The sequence below is a fragment of the Stegodyphus dumicola genome, chromosome 6, assembly GCF_044657685.1.
Source record: "Stegodyphus dumicola isolate Sdum_Otavi_A_Nest chromosome 6, ASM4465768v1".
In the NCBI taxonomy this organism is placed as follows: Eukaryota; Metazoa; Arthropoda; class Arachnida; order Araneae; family Eresidae; genus Stegodyphus; species Stegodyphus dumicola.
The window spans coordinates 64,860,688-64,879,681 of record NC_140773.1 but is presented as its reverse complement, the minus strand read 5'-3'; the positions used below and the strand labels follow the sequence as shown (position 1 = coordinate 64,879,681).

At 28.6% G+C, this 18,994-nt stretch overlaps 1 protein-coding gene across 1 annotated transcript in view; it reads left to right on the top strand.

Annotated features, from left to right (window-relative positions):
- Positions 1-8,920, top strand: part of LOC118188248 (NADPH-dependent quinone oxidoreductase VAT1-like) — a 48,495-nt gene extending 39,575 nt beyond the window's left edge. The window contains exon 7 of the mRNA XM_035358642.2: positions 367-8,920. Coding sequence (XP_035214533.2) covers positions 367-474 — 108 coding nt within the window. The 3' untranslated portion in view covers positions 475-8,920. The remainder of the gene's footprint in view (positions 1-366) is intronic.
- The last annotated feature ends 10,074 nt before the right edge of the window (positions 8,921-18,994 follow it).

The following is an 18,994-nucleotide window of genomic DNA, read 5'->3' as shown; positions in this document are numbered from 1 at the left end:
AATGTAAACGATATAAAAGTATGTGATTTTATATTTTCTACCACCAAAAATTATGAGGTAATTTAATACTTGTACAACTATTTACAAATAATTTGGGTAAGTGTAAAAAAAATATTAGCACACTTCTCTGGATGATTGTGAATGAATTTTATTAGAAGAGGCTCCAAAATAAAAGTAACTTAAGTGTCTAGTAAAGGAAAAAATAACTGCCCCTTTGTATTTGCATGTAGGCATATTAAAAATGCCATACTGTTATGTATTGTATTAAAATCATATCTATAGTCATAAGTTTATTTATTATGTTTTGAAATATATAAAAAGTTAAATTTAGTTACTCAGTTTTTGTTTCATCATACTATAATATAGGTTACTGAAGCTACAAAATGTATGGTAGAAAGAAAGAATGTTGGAAAAATCATTTTGGTGTCTAAAAAGGAAGAAGTTTCTGAGCAAGTTGAATTGTACCAAAATTAATTTCAGTTTTTTAAGAGAATTTTATTTTTACAATATATATATATATATTTAAATACTGTATATTGTCATGTTTATTATTTACTTATCAAATCATACATGTTGTAGGGCCCACCAGCGGCCGAGCGGTAAAGTCGCTGAACACTGGTAGTTCGGTCAGAGGTTCGAATCCCGCAAACGGGCTGGCTGCATGGGTGTTTTCGTGGTTTTCCATGTGTAACGTGTATACGAGCCAGTTTCCCTTAGAAAGTCCTCTACGAAGGCATGCCTCCCCTTAGGCAGATAGCTCTAGTGTGCTTTGCCATACATGTTGTAATTTTAAGAGATTTCCGTGTATGTTCTCATTTGCAAACACTAATACATACATTTCCATTATTGAATTCATCTGTATTACACATTCATAAATCAACCATCTAGAATGTCATTCTGTAATTACCAAGCAATTATTTTGAATTTTCCTGTTTTCCATTTAAATTTTTTTTTTTTTAAATTGGGAATGTTAAAAATTTTAATTTGGAACAATTTTTTTTTAAACAAATTATTTAAAAATCTAAATTTTTTTTTCTAAAAAGCTTGACAGGTGAATGCTTATTTTAAAACTGAGTTAATTTTCTGACGTTTGTTTTTGGAACAGTTTATAGTATTTCTTATATCTAAAATTAAATTCCTTGTACCTACTTTGATTTAGTGGTATAATGTTCAATTATATGTGGCTTGTTTTATTCACTTATTGTTTTTTATATGTATGTACACTGCCCCCCCCCAAAAAAAAAGAAAGAAAGAAAAGAAAAAAAAAGAGACAGTTCTGTATCTCCCGTTCTACTGAGCGAATAGCCAAAATACAAAATGAGTTTTCCATGTCTTGAAAGCGTGACTTAAGATATATATTAAATTTATATTTAGCATTCTAACATAGGTATTTGGACACAAAATCAGACTTTTTCTGAAATAACACACCATTTTTTTTTCCCCATATTTCAATTCTATGACTCAAATTATGCCAGATTGCAAAGTTTTGTAAAAATTGCCCAGGTAGTTTTTCAAATGTTAGCTCTCAAAATTTTACCTCCTCCATGTTAATTGAATTTGGTATATATTTATTAATATCTCTTTTTTAATAAACTTTTATGATTCTTCCTTTTACATTTCAAAATTTAAGTTCATTTTGAATAAAATTCACTCATTTTTTTATGATTTATGTTTAAAATTTGTATTTTTAAATAACTTTTATAAATTTTTTATATAACTTAAAGAATTTTTACCATCATCTTAAAGTAGATGTATTTCTAAGTATGCCTACAAAAAATTTGAAGATTTTATACAAAATTTTCTAAGATATACGTGAATTTACATATTAGTGCATTTTGAAATTCGGCAAATTTTTATAAGCAATAATAACGTAAAATGTGATTTACGTACTTCATTAAAATTATTTGAAAGTATGAATGATGACTTCCCCCCCCCTGCTCCTGCACAATGAAAAAAAGGAAGGGAAAATATTTGCTATAAATTAACAAGTTCACCAAGTGAATTATTCTTGGTGCATCAATGGGCCAAAATATAGTTTTAAAATTTGTCCATAAATTTCTCACCAAAAATTACAAAATTTAATATCTAGGCATAATTTGAGTCGTATAATCAAAACATGGAAAAAAAATTGGTATGTTATTTCAGAAAAAGCCCGATTTTTGTGTAAAAATACCTATGTTAGAACAATGCTATATATAAATCTAATATATATATCCTAAGTTGCGCCTTCAAGACATGAAAAACGCAATTTGAATTTCATCAATCGACCCAGTAGAACGGGAGATATAGAACTGTCTCTTTTTTTGGCGCAGTGTATGTTTTTGCTTTTTATACATAATGCATTTATCAGTGTGCCTTTCAGATGATTGCTGTTCTCTGAACTGCTAATTATATTTTAATTACTATAATTTTGGGTAGACATGCTGCCCTGGTGTATACGCTACACACAATAATTGACTGAAAAACAAAATGAAAGTTCATCGGATAAGCCACACCGCCATAGACGCCGCAGCAAAGCATTCTGAAACATGGCACTTAATATTCATTTATTCAGTAATTCCCTACCATATTCCCTGCCAATCATCATCAATAACATTTTATAACATTTTCAATTGAATATAATCTTTACAATATAAATATAATCAGTAATATATAAATAAATTAGGAAAAAATATCTTACCTTCAACTTGCTGAAAACAAACTTTGATGATTTCTAATAGAAATTACTTTGATGGGTTTGGTAAACTTCATTTATCACCATAAATTGCCATATTATGAAAAAGAATATGTAAACTAGATAAAAAAAAACAGAACTTTTTAATTCAATTAAGCTACATTTGTTTATAGAAAACCTTCAAAAACCGATTCGTCAATGTCAGAATTAAATAAATTTAGCAAATATCCATCAAGGTCAGTTTTATCATTCTGTTCTAAATCACTTCATCGCTATCTTCACTTTCATTTTCTTTTCCGATGATTTCCTATTTAATGAATATGAGTAATATATAAATAAATTATTAATTAATTTTGTTCTTAATGAAAGCTGCTAGGATCGTATGAGCTAGAACTGATTGCCATCCTTTATCGACCCATAAGGCAGCCTCCTAATATGAAGCTTTTCTCATTCGTCTGGAATTTGTGAAGGAAGGGAGTCCTCTTTGCATCCATTCCTCCCACTGCTTTCATGTTTGAAAATTATATTGATAGTGAAATCCAGCGGCTGTAAAATTTTTGTAAGCCCACCTGGTACCACTGAGACATCTGTTCCGAGTTTTTCTGCTTTAGGATTGCATTGGATATATTGCTAAATAGGATTGCATTGATGCATTGAATCCAGAATGATGAGTCCTCAGAGTTGGAAAAAAGCATTTTTCCTTTTTCAATAAATTTCTCTCGTCCCAAACCACATCACTTTTTTTCACAACCATCCTGTTTCGTTGCCACAAATAATAACTCCTTTTGGATTGTTTTTCTTTTGAAAATTATCAAAGGGGTTAATTCCTCTTCACCAGTGGCACAACCCAAAACATTAGTAAAAGAAGTCTTTTCTTTCCCGCTTGTTAACACTAAAGTAGTTTTTTCACCTATCATGAACAGTTCTGCTCAGAGGACAATCAAAAGTAACGGGCTTTTATCTATATTAATTGTTTGCCATCTTTTTCAAATTTTGTTCTTTAATTTTCTTGGATGTGTACTTCAAAAAAGCTATCTTTTTCAAGCCAGTCCACGGGAAGCTTTTGTCCAACTGTTGTTTTGGTCCTGACAGATAATTTCTTTTGCTTAAAACACCATTTAGGTGCTCTAACAAAATTTTTAATGCCCATTTGTCAAGCAATTACTTTTGCTTGAAGGTTAATTCTAACTGTTGATACTGATAATCCAATTTCTTTCTGCTCTGTTGTCTGTTTCTCCAAAGTATCTTCCAAAACAGGCAAGGCTATGACACCAGTTTGGCGAGATCTTTTATTCTTAGGCATTTTCTCTAATTCTTCTTGTTTGGACTTCCACCACCAAATGCATCGCTCATCAACTTGAAATTCTTAGGTGCAGAGCAATTTCTAATTTTGATCGCTTTCTTCACTGCCAAAAGCTTAAAAGCAGATGCATAACTTTTTCTTCAAGTAGGAGCCATAATAATAGTAATATTTTTAATGTGTGAATGATAAAGTAAATAAAAAGCAAACTAAAAAAGTGTAAGAATGAACACATCACTTGGCAAGTAAACATAGCTGTTTTTGTTTAAAAAAAAAAAATCATAAGAAAACGTGGGCAAAACCTTAGCAGAGAGTGCATGCATTACGGTGTCTTTACACAGAGCGCCCGCCTACCTTTGTTCACCGAGTTTAAACTTATTGCACCACCTTAGGTTAAAATATTACAACGAATTCTAACTTAACCATTTCGCTTGTGCCTAACTTACGATCTGAACTAACGAAGTTTTAAGGACAGAGGGAAAATGAAATTCCTTTCGATATGCGACAGACCTAAATTTTCAGCTTCTAAACACGTATAAGCCACGGCTTATCTACCTGAAATTGTGGTGAATTGATAATGTATTACTGACTTTTGTTTCATATAATTAGCATCATAGGCATTATATGTCTTGAAATACACTTTTCAAATTGTTGCCATAAAAATGTTACTAACATGTATTACAGGAATTAAATCATGAAGAATCTATATATTCCTCAAACTGTGAAAAAAAAACAATAGCTCTTAGAGCAAACAAATTGTGAATACCGAACTGCACTTGAATATGTGCACTTGAAAGCCCAAGTTTTTAATTTTGAATTTGTTTTTTCATTTATTTCATATTTTATAGAAACTTAATGAGTTTTTTATCACCAATTCAGCAATTTGAAATTAAGCAGTGGTAACACTCTTCAAAATAAAATATTGGTATATCTAGCATGCAAGACTATTTGCATTCAGAAATATGTAAAATATCTATCTTTCAATTTTAATTTACTAAGGAGGTAGGTTAGAATAAATGGAGTAAGCCTCCTCTGTATATCTGGTGCCTGTGTTTTAAATGATACCATGGGATGTCATGGTTTGACACAACAATTTATCATGACTGCTGCCTAAGCAGACTTCTGGTTGGTTTCGTTTACATTCTAATCAGTACTGTCTACTTGTTAGCTATACATCATTAAGCATTGTCAGTGTACCGTTTTAATTTTAATATTGAACATAATTGGCATTCTATTTAGAATATAGAAAAATGACAAGGACTGCAAATGACCATTTCAAACTTAATAAAATTTAGGCACATGAAAATGTGCAAATAGTAACTAAAGACAAATATATACATGTAACACCTGAAAGTTCCAATGGTATTTTATACAAATTATCCCTAAAGACACTTTTCTGAGCCTGCAGATGTTGATATTTGCTCTCAAAATGCCTACTCCATCTATTCTAACCTCCTTGCAATTAAAAACTCAACTATTTTGAAAGCAATGTTTTTGGAAGATTTTCGAGTAACAAACTAAGTAATTTAAAAGCAATAAACACAGTTCTTTGGAATATTTTTTCTACTTTTTAATATGATTGATTTAAATAAAAATGCATTTAAATCATGAGAGATATCTCATTAGAAATATTAAATATTTTTATGAGATTACTCTTGCTGGACTCATTGAATCATTATATACTTTACCTTTTAAAGATAACTATTTTAGGCTCCTGGCTGTGCAAATGGCTATTTTTTTTAAAGAAATAGTATAGCAAATATATAAACAAGTGTATGGCAACACTTAACACTGTATAGGGAAGTCTAAAAAATATGTTTTTAATATTTTCTGTTTAATATTATGTAGGGTAAATGTGGAGCATCTGATATTTAATAAAGAAAGTTAAACACACAAAATGTTAATAATAAAAAGAATTAAAAAAACATATTTTATGAGACATCCTACTAAGAAAATTTAACTTTTGATATACTGAATTAAGAAAAGGAAAAAAAAAAAAAAAAAGAAGAAGAAGAAGAAGAGAAAAAGAAAAGAAAAATTCAGCATTCAACATTGTGTCAGGAATTCTAAACATACACTGCTATGTTATTCTTAAACATTTTTACTTTTTCTTTTTGTTGTTGTTGTTGTTGTTGAATTTTATGTGGTGTAAGTGCAAAGAAAGTTTATTTTGCAAATGACAGTTATATTTTTTTACAAACTTGGAAGTATCAATTACATTTTATTTAAACTGATAAATACATTGATTTTTGATTTTATTTGTTCTTTTAAACTTTTTGATTTAATTTTGTTTTATATGACTGTTTTATTTACTGTGATAAATATTACTAAATATCTTTTTTAAATTGTATGTATGTTGATTCATTTATGAGATAAAATCAAATCATTAATATATATAATGTATCCCAACAGAAGATTTTGAACTATTACCTTAATAATATTTACTAATTATTAATAGTATTCTTGAATGCATTATGTTATTTAACAACAATCACACATCAGCTGAAAAATGCATAATAAATCATTTATATGATTTAAGGTGAAAATACATTACAATATTGCATATTTTAAAATGAAAATACTTTAGAAATCTCAGTGATACAATGAATGACGAAAGAATTTCAAATGAATTTCAGGTATATGTGTATTATATGTATACATGAAATGAATCTCATGTATACTCTTACATATAATACACACACATGTGGGTGTAATTTTTATGCAGAAATTCTTAATATATTGAGATCCATAGGATTAAAATCAAAATTTCAATTAAGTAAACTGTTACCAAGAAAACCTAAAAAATCCCCTTTTTCCCATTACTGAAAATTGCACTTTATCATACTTATTCTAAAACAGTAATATTACTCAGAATGGTTTATAACAGTGATGCTTAGTGTGGAATGCATGAAAAAATTATCAGTAATGGTGGAAAACAATGGTGTTGTAATAAGTGCTTACAGAAAAACAAAATATTATTAAGATGGTTTAAATTTGTCATTGAATAAAAGGGAAATTGTGAGGATTTCTTATATGATTATTACTGACTAAATATGTACAAATGCAATGCAATCAGTTGTAACTAATCCCACCTACTTCAATTAGATTGCTTGATTTTTTACACATCATGTGTAGCCCCCTTCCCTATTCTGTTATGTATATTTTAAACAGAGTTTTGTCTTTTAATTAAATATGAATGAAGTTACATATTAATTAACTTTAAACCTAGTATTTTGTGCAGTACAACAGGATTTCAAGAATGCTACACATTTTAAGTATTGGCCTTGAGCTTATTTGTAATCAATAAATTCATCAATCCAATTTTTCGGAATGCAGCTTCCTCTCGATGTTGTTAAAGGAGATTCTTTTTGCTTATCCCATTATCTTTTCTTGTAACATTATTGTACTATATCCACTTCTTTTTACAAATATTGATAGGGAAAATAATTGATGTATTAATAATGTTATACTTTGCTTTCAAGGTATGTGTTATTGTTGTATTTATTTGAAATAAATAATAGTAATAATAAGTTTAATATTATAGTTTTTCTAGTTTTAATCATTGCAGTCTATTAATTTTATGGTATTTAACTACAGTAAAATATATTGCAAGAATACTAGAGTAAGGGTGAGGGAGTCATGGTTCCGAAAGAGAAGATCAGGGATACTTTATAATTACAAAGTCTTGATAAAAGAATTGGAAGTCTCTAATAATAACTGTGGAAAAACAGACAGATTTAAATTTGAATAAAATAGACACACCAATTTGATTTAATTCCCCCCCCCAAATAAAGCTGATATTGTGTACCACTTAGTAATGAATTTTTTATATGAGCTAACCACTTTCTAATGTATGAAATGTTCTACTTTTAATTTTTTAAATGGTGTGCTTAGTTTGCATTTTCTTCAAAACTCTTCTGAAGTAATAATTATTAGATTGTTTACTTTTAAAAATTCTCAGTTGTTATAAAAATTACAAAATTTACTTCTTAAATATATAAAAGTAATATTTCTTTACTATATATATTAGTGTATTTAATATATTTTAGTATATTCATGTAGAAAGATTTTATTACTAAAATAACATGTTACCTCTAATCATATAAAAATTAACTGATGAGGATATATTAAAAGTTCATAAATTATACATTTGATCTAATATTTATAACAGTAATTAAAATCCTTAATAACAAAATTTAAAAAATTCCAATCTGATAATTTAGTGGCTATTTTTTTAAAGATAATTTGTGATAATTTAGTGGTTATTTTTTTTAGCTTAAAATCTGAAAAGCATCCTAAAATCCTTAGAGTTCAAAATGTCTATTAAAAAATCATTTTAAATAAAAATGCTAAGTGCTGTTAATTCTGTTCATATCTAATTTCATTAAGAATCCACAAATTTCAAAAGGGGATATGATTTAATATTCTTTCAAAATTTATTTTGAGGTTTTACAGGAATAGAATTTTAAAGCATGAGAATTTTCTTTACATTTTATTCAGTTAATAGATTTCAGCTAATATAATACTTTACTGGCTTCATTAAATAAAATTAATAAATAAAAGACTTTTATTTTTCTCTCAAAGTTCTGGGAGGAAATGTTTTAAATCTTTCTATTCTTTTAGATCTTACGCATAAAATATATAGAAGCTGTTTCTTTAAAAAAATAATGCAGAATTGAAGAATTTCTTTGTCTTCTGAAGAAACATTACAGACAATTAGAATTTCTTTTAAAACAAAAACTATATGTTCATAAAATGCAGTTAAAAATATTTCAAATATGTAATTTATCTTCTGTACTACTTTAAATAAAACATGTTTAAAATATATGTACATTCACTTTTTTATATGGAAATGAATCTCTTGCCATATTTTTGGCTGATTAAAATCTGGTTGCTCAATTTTGTAATGTCCCATTGAATTATGAATAAAATGTTTACTAAACACTTTTAGTTTTCATTATTTTTAAATATGTTGTTTCAGTATTTTCATATTATATACACCATTATTAGTATCTGAATATAAAAAGTATAATTTATATCTATGTAACATCTCTATGTCTTTATAATGTGTAATTTTATATAAGTATTTAACTGTAATTCTACTTTCCATATTAATATAAAATTTAAGTACTCAAGTATAAATTATCTCACACACTACAATGATAAGATATTTAAAATTTCAAGCAATGTATATAAAATATACTGCTTTGCAGCACTCACCCCTGTGAACTTCAAAATCAGCCTTAAAAATGTAACAGTTTGTTTTTGAAAAATATTGGTATCTGATAAGTTTTTGATGATAAATACAAATGAAGTGGTAAAAAAAAGTGTACAAAAAATTGAATCACAAAAAGCCTCATTTTGTTCTATGACTTTTTTGTCATCTGTCTGACAACTGAAAAATTCCTTTTTTACAAGAGTTGGTTTATTTGTTAAGTTATGGAGGTGCTGTTTGACAGTCTCCAAAGAAGGAACTCCTGTTATTTAGAGACCCTTGAAGTGATGAAAATCTAAGGAGGCAAAGTCTAATGAATGTGGGAATGACACAAAACATCCCACCCGCATTCATTAAACTTTGACATTCATTGAAATGTGAGGCTGAGTATTGTTAAGATGAAACACAACACCTCAACAATTCTGTTTTGATTTTTGTTCTTAAAACTGCCATTTGGGAACAATATTTTTCCAAACTTACTGATTTGGAGTAGGAATTCATTATATATTATTCCTTTGCAATCCAGCCATACCTGCATTACTTTTTCGGGATGCAGCTCCCTCTTGATGTTGTTAAAGGAGATTCTTTTTGCTTATCCCATTATCTTTTCTTGTAACATTATAGTACTATATCCACTTCTCATCTCCAGTAATGAGTCATTTCAAAAAAAGGGGCTTCTTTATTTCTTTTCAGCAAAGAATTAAATGCTCAAATTCGAGCAAGCTTATTCTTCACTGCTAAGGTATGTGTTACTCGTACATACTAGCAGCTTACATACCCAATCTTTTTAAAATGATTAGGTACTGCACTTTTTGGAATATTTAGTCTCTCTAATAGTTCTTGAACTGAATAATGTGAATTTTCAGCAGTAGTTTCTTTTTATAGGTCCTTGTTTACAAAAAAAAATTTCCAGAGGAAGCATCATCTTTGAGGCTGAATTTTCTGCACTTCTTGAACCATCTTTCAACTGTGTTATCAGACACAGCAGTTTCCCATATATAGCACAAAATAATACATCTGACTAACATTTTTTTTTGTTGTTGTTGTTTGTTTGTTTGTTTGTTTTTGTTTTGTTTTGTTTTCTATTCTTAGTACTGCACTGAAACAGAAATTATGCTGCAACACATGCTAGAATAACAGAATGTAAGCAAAAAAAAAAAAAAGACTGTATTTAAACATATGTTTCAATCAAGGTCGCTTCTTATCAGCAACAACAAAATAATTGGAAGAAAATACATTTTGATTTGAAAAACTGCAGAACTTCTCAGATGACCCATTACTTTGTTTGTAAGCCAAAACGACATTTTTAAGCGAAAACATTTCAAAAATAGCTGTTATAATTAATTGCATCATAACAACAACATAAATGTGAGAGGGGGCCAAAGTTTGGAAGAAACAAGGTTTGCTGTACGACTAAAGATTTGAAATTTAACGAATGGCAAGCTCCATAGCCAGTTCCTTTAATCATAGCTGTAGGAATGTACAACATTCTTCAATTCATTTTAAAAACAATTTTTACTTTCTTTGATATTGGATTTCTAACTTGGCAAGTTTTAATTGTCAATAAATTACACTAAAAAAATTTGACTTTGCCAATTGGAAATTATCTTGCCAAGTTAGAAATTTGATATCAAAAAAAGTAATAAATTGTTTTTTTTTTTTTTTTTTTTTTTTTTTTAATGAAATGAAGAACATTGTACATTCCTACAGCTATAATTAAAGGAACTGATATGGAACTTGCCATCTGTTAGATCTCAACTCTTTTGTCAGTGACACCGAACATCGCTTCTCCCAAACTTGGCCCCTTTTTCACATTTATGTTGCTGTTATATCATTAATTTTTGAAAAGTTAACCGATTGTAGCTTTGATTGATTGATTGTAAACAATAATTATTAAATTTTCAACATTCCCCATGAGTATTATTTGGTTTAATCTTGATAATAATGTAGTTTTTAAATTTTTAAAGGGACATAAATATGTAAACAATTTTAGCTATTTTTAATTATTAAACAATATAAATGATCAAACCTTTTTCTATAGTATAGACTCAAGTTTCCTCTTTTTTTTTTTTTTTTTCAAATTTTCTATAGCTTTATTTGCATCTGGCATCAGTTTCATTACTTAAATTTAAGTTACTGAATGGCAATGCTTTTATCATTTGAAAGTTGTTTACATCCTTTTCGTAATATTGCTGTTAGTTTATCTCTGTAGTTAGACCCGAACCAATACCAAAAAAGATCTGGTCCTGCACTCTACCTCTCTGCTATTATTTCATCTACTATAAACAGGTTTTTATTATTCACTTTTGGCAAAGTTGATTAGTATCCAAGTGGTGCGAAAACTGGTGATCGGTGGAATGCCCTTTATTGGTTATGTCAAATGCTTGTTACGAGTATTATTTGGTTTAAAACTTGATAATAATGCAGTTTTTTGAAGTTTTATATTTTTTCCTTTCATTATGCTTAATGATCTACCCTGATGCCAAATTTCAAGTATCTAAGTAATTTAGGAGTGGTCCAGGTTTATGAATCAGTCAGTCATTCAGTGAATAATAAAAATGACACTTTTCAGACCTTAATAATTCCATAACTATAAGTGTAGATTTGAGACTCTAGGTGTTCAAGGAAGCTCTATTAGACCTACAAAATTGCAAGTTTCTAGGTCTAATAGTTTTTTAGTAATGGGGGCATCAAAATGGTTCGTGTAAGATAAGATACACATAATACACATAGCCAGTGTCTCGCTGTTTTCTTTTCCATCTGTTCCGAACTTGGCTGACACACTGCCATGTGTCTAAATATGCACCAATTAACACATTACCTTATGAAGTAGAAATAGAAATTATAATAACCAAGTAAAAATATTAAATATTTTTACTTGGTTATTATAATTTCTATATAAATTTGTAAAAATATTAAATATTTTTACTTGTGTTCTAACGTTTATTTGTAAGGACTGGTAATAACTAAGTTATTATTATGTAATGATGGCATTATTATTAAGACTGCATAATACATCTTTAATGTACACTTTAAATGACACAGTAGAAGATATTCAAAATGTCAGCGGAAACATTAAACTTAAAACTATAAAGATTACATGGAAGAATTTTTTCATCATATAGAATTTTAGATTGCAACACTTTATTCAAACTGTTTTCTTCCCTACTGTTTGTAAATTTTTTGAAAATTGGATAGCTGTTTTAGATAAACACAACATGATTTTAACAAGATATTACTCACATATGAAAAGGAGAGGCAATGTAGAATGAAATCTATATTACTAACTTCATAGCATTGGATGTTTTTAGAAGAAAACAACATATTTTATTTTCATAGGTAAGTGGATTTTTTGATTTAAAAAAAAATGCAAAGGCAGAATTTTTTATAATTTATGTAAAATGCAGACTGTCCGAACAGCTTAATATCTATATCTGATTTTTTTTTTATTCCACAAAATTAATACTCAAATTAAGTAATGTTTTAATACAATTCTTTATTTCTCTTGTGACTGATGTATGAGTGAAAAATGGCATCCAAATTGGCTTTATCACATACTGACCAACAGCATACCAAGGTGGAAATCCAAGGATTTTGTATCCTACTAACAACCTCTCAAGAGGACTTTCAGATCAACAGATTTCGAGTGCCCTTACTACATGACTACGAACAAAAAATCTGTACCTTATCCAGGATTTGAACCTAGGTATATTTTTTACTGTCAGTCTCCACCAACCACCATATATTACAAGACAGTTATGGGAGGGAAAAGAGTTTGTTTCAGTGCAGAACAACGATACAATGCATTTTTATATATTTGCTTTTATAATTTTCAAGGAGGGGAAGTATAAAAGTTTCTCAATATCTCAAAATTCCTTTTAAAAATCTACCAAAATGTTGCAAAGGAGATACCTAGAATTAACGAATTTATATTGTATTAAATGAAGTAATTTTTCAATAAAGGATTCTTTAAAAATGAACAGATATTCAATGTTTTTATTTCTACTAAAACCTGTACTCCTCCATACCTGTAAGATTTTGTTACATAATAAAATTTAAGCCATATAAATCATTATTGTAATTACATTTAACAGGCATTACCAGTTCTAATTCAAATCAAACTAAATTTATTATTTCTGTAATATGATCTAGCATGGAATTAAAAATTTAAGCTTTGAAAATGTAATCTTATAGGTAATATAATTGCAGTATATCCAAATGTATTCTGTTAATTAAATTAATATTTCACTTGGATCATAATTTCGTTTCCCCCCCCCCTTCAAGTTTTTCTTTGTATGCCTAACCTCAATAACAAAATTACTTTCCTTAACCTATCCTTTATTATATAAAAAATGTTAAGTTATTGGCTCACTATGTTTAATGTATATGACAGAAATTAAACTTGCAAATGTTAGATAATTAATTTAAATTAAAAAGACTAACAAAATACTTACATTAAAATAAACTATGTTGAATCTTATTTATTAGCTAGCTAGGCTTATCACACTTGTTACAGTTTTAGCTTGATTTACAGCATGTCTGAAATTTCACTCTAAATAAGCAGCTTTCATATATTCCAACAACTTGTTGAAAATTCTCTTTAAAAATTATATTGCAACTTCACCCCCAAACATAATCTCTCTTTTTCCCCTATAAATCTGCATATTCTATTTTTCTCTCACATTTGAATTATAATTAATTAAAAAGTATGTTTTATATTTTTCAAGCTTATGTTCAGCTTTCTTAAAGCAAATGTACCAAATAAAATGTATAATGATAGTGTTTATTACAAAAGGATAATATCTTTTTAACTACATAAATTATTCTTCAACATTACTACTTGAAAATTTCTTTTTTAACTCTCTCAATTTTTCATTCTTCTTCTGTTTTGTTAAAAATTTCTGTTTTTCAATGTGTTTTTTTTGGGCTGAAACACTCATATCTCCATTTAAAAATTCATCTAATTTTCTACAAAGCATTTCTCTTGCAATTTCTTGATTTCTTTGCAAAAGCCTTGATTCATGGCATTTGACTACTATACCTATGAAATGCAAAAATTTAGTAGTTATAAAATAAAATTTCATGCATATTTTTTAGAAAATCAAATACGTGAAAGTTTTTAATAGAAACAAATACATCTATTTTGCAAACTAAATCTTATACTACAAGTTTTAGTCCTCTAGCATATTTATAACACTTCAGTTAATCTTGTTTAAAATTTAAAACCATTAAATAAAATAATCTTTTACTTCTTTTGAAAACATGCTCTACAAGAGTTTAATGGCTTCTTGGGGAGGGGGGACCTGGCCCTTTAGTTTAATATGGATATGTGAACGTCATATGTTAAATAACTAATTAATTGTGAATGTCGTGCTAATAATCAACCTTAAATAAATAATGTGTATATTAGTAGACAGAATTTAGATTAAATTCTGGCTAAATGTCACCTTGAACAGTTTAGGCATTAGCAGGGCTGACTGCTGATCTGAACTTCAAGATGTAGGTTCAAACCCAATGTAAGGTTTGGTTGTTTGTATGTGTCCTGCCCCTAATTTTCATAGATGTAATTAAACATCATCTGTGGTGCACCCTAGAAAATGCTCTTGATGATGGCAGGGCTAAACAAATAATGAATGGGTGCAGCCATTCTGAACAAATATATCAAGCGGCAAGTGTCTGACCATTCTGTAAACAGAAAAGAAATATTTCATAAATATAGTAGAATTAATTTCCATATTTACATATTCAACTCTAGTAAACTTTGATTTTTCCCTCCCTTGCTGTTTCTAACTTACATCTAAATCACAAAAAGAGGATAATAAGGAAAGACAGCAATTTTAAAATTTTTAACACATACCAAAATCCAAGCTATACGATTCTACGAAAAATAAGTAAACAAAGGTATTTAATGAATAATATAAAAAAATAAATATTTCATGAATAACAACAAAGAACATAGACTGGAACAAAACATGACATTATAAATACAAGATCTATTAAAAAGTACCAGAGCCAATTTTTCTCTGCTATCTGCAGTGGCCTTCAGTGAGCAATTTCATACGCATGCATGAATTTTCCTCCCCTTAAAGTAAGTATCAGTCATTCAAAGTCTGCCTGCCACTAAAGTATTATAATGAATAGTCAGATTTCCAAGCTTATTATCTGCAGTGGCTTTCAGTGAGCAATTTCGTACGCATGCATGAATTTTCCTCCCCTTAAAGTAAGTATCAGTCATTCAAAGTCTGCCTGCAACTAAAGTATTATAATGAATAGTCAGATTTCCATTTACTGCAAAATTCTATTATGGAAAATATGATGGTTAGGGAAAGCTAATTGCTAATTTGAAACCAACGGATTAGATTTAATGCCTAAATAAGGCATGATTGTGTATGCATTTTCTTTCCCTCTCCTTTCAGGTATAATATCAATACCCATTGCTGAAAACGTTCTTGCCAATGAGACAACCGAGTCACTAATGGGTTTGGTCCTAGTTTCTGCTAAATGCTTAACTAACAAACATTGTTAGGAATTTGCCAAATTATAGAATGATAGAAACAAGAAAGTTCGACAAGCTTTTGTCAACGGCCCAGTAGTCACAACACAAAGATTGTTATTAGAATAAAGAAGTATTCGTGCTCCAAAAAAAGACAACAAAAGTGTGGAACAAACTATAGTCCAATAACAAAATGAAGGCAAATTACATGTTTTCAAAATGAAGAAATAGCAAATGTTCCTACCACATAGAGAAAGGAAATTACTTCTACAAATTTACTTGGAAGACTTCCTCTTTAAAATGTTTTTGTCAGAAGCAGGTGACCTTCTGCTAAGTGAAAAATAATTAATTAAAAGTGATCAAGTAATGCAAGGAGACTTTTTATCAAAGAAAATATATTGCATCACACACAATAATGCATTGAAGCTGAGTCATATCAAAAGTCTGTAAATCTAAACTGGAACACACTCGATGAGCTGGAAGCTTTTATTGCTCTATTATATGCTTGTGGCACTAAGGTTGTTAAAAGACTTTTTGTTTGAGTTTATGATCCAAATCCTGAACCCCAAAATTCTTTAGTGTAAAAATGCTTAGAGACAGATTCTTGGACATAATGAAATATTTGCACTTTGACTTGAAGTAAACTTTTTAGCACAGTAAAGATTAAGACAAAGGCAATTTAAAGCAAAGATTTTAAAATTATCCATTTGCACCTGTTTCAGAGGAATGGGTTACCTTTGTGAAGAATTGTTTATGTATTATATTACAAAGCAGGAAAAAATATTACAACTGATAAACAATTGTTTGTACAATAATAAATACGAAAAAATCAGCATAAAATACTGAATAAAGATGCCACTTTATTCAGTATAAAATGTTAGCCTTAAATGGATGTAAAAACAAAATACTTCCTAAATGAATATCTTTATTTGCGAAAGGATGAAAGCAGATGAGTTGAAGATATTGTTGCCGAAGATGCTGTTTACAGGTTGGTTGAGCCTTTTTAAAACACTGGAAGAAATATTGCTACTAATAGGAAAATTACTTTACTTCTTTGAATTAATAAAAATATTATGGAATAAAAGAATTATGTTGTCACAGTCTGTCATGCATAAAATTTTAAACATTAATATTAATGATTTATGCTGTAAAAGAGAAATTGTTACCATGTAATTCTATGAAATAAAAATTTTAACCTTGTAGCAAGATAAATTTAATAAACTAAATTATAACATATTTTATTTTTTAAAAAAACTGTATGATGTCAGATATTTTCCATTAATTAAACTGCAGGCAAAATGACTACCCACTGTTAATTAGTGGTATATTGAAAATGCAGTAATGTTAATTAGTGGTATTGAAAATCCAGTGTTAAAGGAATACGAAATCCATGTCAAAATAATGTTATAGCACTTTTGTGCAAGAACACCCATAATACTAGGACATTGGCAGATAGGAAATAAGAAAGAGAGATAAGTGAAATTTCTTCAATGATCATGGGTAGACTATAGAAAAAGAAGTGCATGGCAGTTAGAACAGCTCTCACAAACACTGTTAAGAAATTAGAAACAACTAACCATTATTGCTTTGAAATGATAGAATTGTTTTCAGTATTAATGCATAAAAAACAAGATTTGTTAACATTAAATAAAGTAATAGAAGAGGCTATTTCATATGCAAGTCAGTTAGAAAAGAACATGTCTGTAGCTTTGAATTCTTCAAGTTAAACTTCTAAATTCCGTCAATGAAAAATTTGATGGTGGCTTGCACAAATGGCCAAATTCTTGGACCCAATTCAAAATAATGAATCTCTAAATGATTTTGAGAAAATATATTTTGTAGATGATATTGATACCTCCACTGCAGGACTATCACTTACTCCAAAAAACTATAAAAAAGCAATTGAGATATTAGAATTTCACCTTGGTAAAAAAGAATTAGAGATAGAAAGCTATATGATTATGTTGCCGAATCTGACATTATGCAAATATTCAAAAGACATAATATCATTAAGAATTTACAACCACATTAACATTGAAATACATGCTTTAACTTTCCTTGACACTAAGTTAAGCATTTATGGAATATTACTTTTTCTAATTTTAAAATTACCAATTCTTTGAATTCTTAGCCTTTAGAATTTAACAAATTTCATAATGCCAAAGAGGAAAAAAAAGAGGAGGAGACATTTTTTAAAGAATGAAATGGAGTATAGAGAATATACCTTTAATTAAAATAATAGACAGTGATAACAATTATTTTTAAAATGCAGATATTAGATAAATGCATACTAATAAAGAAAATTTGAATGTATGTATTCAAAGTAAGCAATACTTTACTTTGGACTTACTCTTCCATTATATCATGCTGGAAAATGAAATAGCAAGAGACTGAAAACCATTTGTATCTAACAGGATAGCTGTTAGAAAGAAAATATGGGAAAAAAAATTAACCACCATGAAGTTAGTGAATTTTTTGGGAAAGCTGGAATTCACTGGAAATTCATCACTGAAAGGGAAGCATGGTAGGGTAGCTTCTATGAATATATATAGTGATAAAATATAAAAGAACCTTAAGAAAATAATTAAGAATCCATCTCTCTTTAATGAAGAACTGAGAACTATTTTAACAGAGATAGAAACAGTGATAAACTCAATAACAGACAATCAAATTTGTATACAGTTACACAGAAGAATTAAGTCACGTTTCATTCTTCATTTTTTGGAATATTTTATAAACATTAAAAATCTGCAAACATCACAACAGACATTAAAAATGAATGATGTAATTTTAATAAGAGATAATAAGGTGGGAACTTAGGTAGGATTACGGAGCTGTATACAGAAGCAATGGTAAGATATGAATGTATAGTGTAAAATGAAAAGATTGGTACAACTTTCTGTAATGGAATTTTCAGAAGACTATCTGCTGATATAATAGGATAGTTTCAAAACTGAATAATCATAGAATTTTCATTTACAATTCTATGATCATTCCTGTTATTATAGTATTAATGTAGTACTGATATTAATTATTACTGTTACTGATAAGTAATTACTATGTGATGCTGCATTTCATATGGGAGGGACACTATGTTATAAATTGACAGCATCAACGGCCACTTCAGGCTCTTCAGAAAAGTTTGAATCTTCTATGATTACACAGAGAGTTCAGTAATGAAGCTTTAGGCTAGTAATTCGAAGGTGTAAACCAAACAATTCTTATTATAAATTACGTAAATAAAAGGTACACATGGTGCAAGGGAACATCACTTACTGCAGAATTAAAGAAATAATTAATTAATGCTGAAAC